This window comes from Sorghum bicolor, chromosome 10 (genome assembly GCF_000003195.3).
Source record: "Sorghum bicolor cultivar BTx623 chromosome 10, Sorghum_bicolor_NCBIv3, whole genome shotgun sequence".
NCBI classification, from domain to species: Eukaryota; Viridiplantae; Streptophyta; class Magnoliopsida; order Poales; family Poaceae; genus Sorghum; species Sorghum bicolor.
Window position 1 is genome coordinate 54337106 of NC_012879.2, and position 3874 is coordinate 54340979.

General features: G+C 48.8%; 1 protein-coding gene across 1 annotated transcript; it reads left to right on the forward strand.

The window, feature by feature from the left end:
• Positions 299–1165, forward strand: LOC8155363 (dehydration-responsive element-binding protein 1J). The gene has a single exon (XM_021449906.1). It carries the CDS (start codon positions 299–301, stop codon positions 1163–1165), a length of 867 nt encoding a protein of 288 aa, XP_021305581.1.

Consider the following 3874-nt stretch of genomic DNA (forward strand, 5'->3'; position numbering starts at 1 on the left):
TGCAAGGAAAAAAGGCAAGCTCGCCGGCCGTAACGCTCGAGTGAAGCACGGTAAATAAGCTATCGATATGGCATATTTGGCATGGAGCTAATGCGCAGGCTGGGGCGCGCGGCCAGTCGAAACACGAGGGAGCGGCAGCGGCGAGAGCCGCCGGCCGGCTGTGGCTTTGTGAGCCCTTATTGTAGGAGTCTTTAGAAAACGCAGTCGAACTGGCAGCGCACATTCACATCTCGCCTGCAGCCTCTGCACACACATCCATCCGGCAGTGAGCGAGGGAGCGAGTTCAGATCGAGCGAGGATGCAAGGCGGCGCCATCGTCGAGTTCGCGAGGCGCGCGGCGGCCTTGGCGAGGTTGGAGTGGGCGGCGCGGGTGGCGGCCCGGCGGCCGGTGAGGAAGTACCGCGGCGTCCACCACCGCAAAAACAGGTACTGCTCCGTGATCTGGAACATCCACACCCGGCGCCTGCTGTGGCTCGGGTCGTACAAGACCCCCGAGGAGGCCGCGTACGCTTGGGACGCCGCCGCGAGGCTGACGCGCGGGCACTGGGCCAAGACCAACTTCCCCGAGCCGGCCTGGGCGCGTGCGGTGGTGCCAGCGCCCGAGGTGTCCACGGAGCTCGTGCTCGCGCTGCCGACGCCCGCTGCGGCGCCGAAGCGCCGCGACCCTGCTGCGGCGGTGGCGGCTCAGGTGTCCTTCGACAACTGGCTGCTGTCTTCGTCGGCAGCACGGCCACCGTTTTCCCACCTTGCAGGTCCCACCACTGCTGCAGCCGCCAACAATGGCGGCGCCGCTGTCGTCAATCCTTCCAACCCGGGCACCTATGTTTTGACAACGCAGAACGTGCAGATGCCGCCCACCAATCCGGCGAGCACCGCAGTAAGCAGCAGCAGCGAGCCTGTCGTCCTTGCCTCGCAGTTCCTTTCTGCTGCCGCCCCTACCCAGCACCGCGAGCTGCCGGTGTCGCAGGCCAGCGTGTCTGATCTGGCCGTCGTCGGGGATAACTTCACCTACGACGGTGCGGCGTCCTCGTCTTCTGCACCTCCTCCGGTGCCTCGGCTCGCGCTCGATCTGCTGCTCCAACTGCTTGGTCGCGGGCTCGCGGCGGCCCGGGTGGGGCGCAGTAAGGAGAGACAGAAGCTGCCTCAGGTGCCGACGGGCTGCTGATCGACTGCGATTATCTCATGCGGTTCTTTCGAGTACTCAACATGTGATCTAGCTTATTTACCGTCTACTATCCGTGATGATTATGTATGTTTTTCTATTCCAGAATTCGAAAACAATGTGTATGTATTATCGATTTAACTGGACTTGTGATGCCTCCTGATGACCGTGTGTATTGTTCTGTATCGTTTGTAACTTATTTCAGTTTCCCTGTGCTGTGTGCAAACAACAAAATAAAATGTTGGCTGAACTAAGGGTCTAATCAATACGGCTTCGTCTCCTTCCTACAGTGTGTGGAGGAGTCAGAGCTCCACTGAACAGGGCCTAGTTTTGAATCTAGATCTCAAGTTTCGTCACCATGCATATGTTTACAATTAACAATCATATATATTGCTATATTTAAATAATCATCTAATGTTTTTGCCGGTTATTTTGGGAATTTGGTTGATCTATATGTTGATTTTTGTTTTGTGTGTACCCATTTGATATTTCAAAGTGGTTCTCTCACTTCTCACCATGAAAATAATTATCAGTGGTCCATTGACAATGATGGCCAAAGGCGATAGTTGATGGCAAATACCAATCGTAGTCGAAGGTAGTGATAGATGAGTGCCAAACTGTCAGCGTGGTTGGGTATTCTAAGCAACTAGCATAAGGAGCTCACGAAGTTCATGTGTTCTTTCTAGAGCTAAGGGTGTCAAGTCTTCAAATTAGAGGGTTAAACCTTTGGATTCTGAAGACCTTGCTTTAGTTGTCCACCAACTTCTAAATGTTCTTTTCTCATCATGACAGCGATCATTGGAGGAAGGTCAAAGGACATGAACATTGGAAAATACCAATGGTGGATGATTATAGAGTTAGACGAGTACTAGATGGTTGGTGTGATTGGGGGTTGCTCACAACTAGCATAATATAAGGACCACATAAACCTCATTTTGTTCCTTCTAGAGTTGGGGGGATATTATTGGGTTCATCTAATAAGAGGGTTTATTCTTTGGATCCTTGAGCTCCTACCCTCCAGTTGGCCTTGAACTTTCAATAGTGGTTTCTCAATGTGACAACGACTAGAGGCAGTCCATCCACAACAAAGGTCAGAGGTGGTGATAGCTAGTGGCAAAGGAGCGGTGGTCATTGGTAGAGGTAGAAGAGTACCAGACAACCAGTGTGGTTGTTGGCAATTAGCAAAACAAGCTCGCGTACCTGCCTATCCCTTTAACTACTAGAGACAGGAGCAATCTCGTCGGCTACAGTTATTCCTTACGGTTTCCTAAAAACTGAGAGAAAAGTAGTGTAACTCATGTCATTGCCAAATCTTGACGGTAACCGAGAAGGAAATTCCTGTCAGTTTGGGAATTTGTTTAGAACCGATGGGCTTCAGAAGCTGACAGGAATCCGTTTCTACCTAGTATGCAGTTGGAAAACTGAAACACACGTGGGAAAAAACGGAGAGTGGCGCACACGTGTCCCGCTATATTTTTGTGGGTCCGCTTCCTGATTGCGATACTGCATAAAAGAAAATCTCGAACCCTAACAAAATCCCCCTACTCCCGCGCCGCCTCGCCCGTCGGGGCCACCACCAATGCACCCCAACCATCGTGGACCGCCCCTTTGCCTCCCCACTCCTGTCGTTGGCTGCCCCTCCCCTTCAAGCCCTAGTTACCGCGGCCGGTTCCTCCCTCCACCCCTAGCCGCCATGGCCGACATGTCTAGTTGCACCTCGGCTACCGCGGACGGCTTCTCATCCAGGAGCTTTGGGAGTGTTGAGTTCTTGAATAAGAAGGTCCAACCTTTTGATACTGAGAGCCTTTCTCTAGTTGTCCTCCAATTCAAGATGAATTGAGCATTAGTTCTGATTTTGTTTCCATCTGCATCTAAAATTCAAAGAAGCCAAGTCTAGCTTTAACAAACAGAATAGGGCCTAAGGTTATAGTTATTACTCCTTCCATCCATCAATGTATAGCATATATATATATTTTTATAAGGAAATAATTTAGAATTAGATTTTATAGTTTAATTTCTCTCTGGTATATATATATATAATGTTAATTATTAATGAACATCATCATAAAAGTCACCCGAATGGGAATTGCAAGTAGGACCCAAAAAATATGGTCACCTCTTTTTTAGAGTAAAAAATAGGCATAACCTTCACCGATTCAAAATCAAGGCAAGTTTCCATGTCATTGTCTTCTGTGCTTCCCAGTTATTACTTGTAATAGTCCTATTGTTTGTACTACTGTAGTCCACAATGTATTTTTGGCAGCCTTCAAATGTTTGGCGACCGTTGCTAGCTTTTCCCTTGTTTTCCGTATAAGGTACTTTACTTTTCTTTCATGGCAGAGGGGGGAAACGTGAGAACTCTGGACATGAAAGCGATAGACAGTTTTTATTCCAAAAAGAAAGAGATAGACGGTTTGTCTTAGAGATGTAGAGCCATGATTATTTCCTTAGATCCGAAGACTCTATGTATGCATTCAGTTAAAAAGTAGAGTACTGAACAAGGCCTATATCACACTAAGAAACAGCGAAAAAGCTAGATCTACCTTTTGTCACAAAACGGTGAAAGTGTTAAAATTCCTATTGGAAATCAAACCACAGCCTTTCCCTTTACCTTCCAGTATATACTCCCCACCATATATCCCAAGATGAGGGCTACCTTGTTCAATTTTCTAATTAAAAAAGAAAATGGACCAAAAAAGTAGGAGGTCCGTG

Excerpts from the sequence above, each read along its gene's own strand:
- LOC8155363 (XM_021449906.1), top strand. The coding sequence starts at position 299 with ATGCAAGGCGGCGCCATCGTCGAGTTCGCGAGGCGCGCGGCGGCCTTG.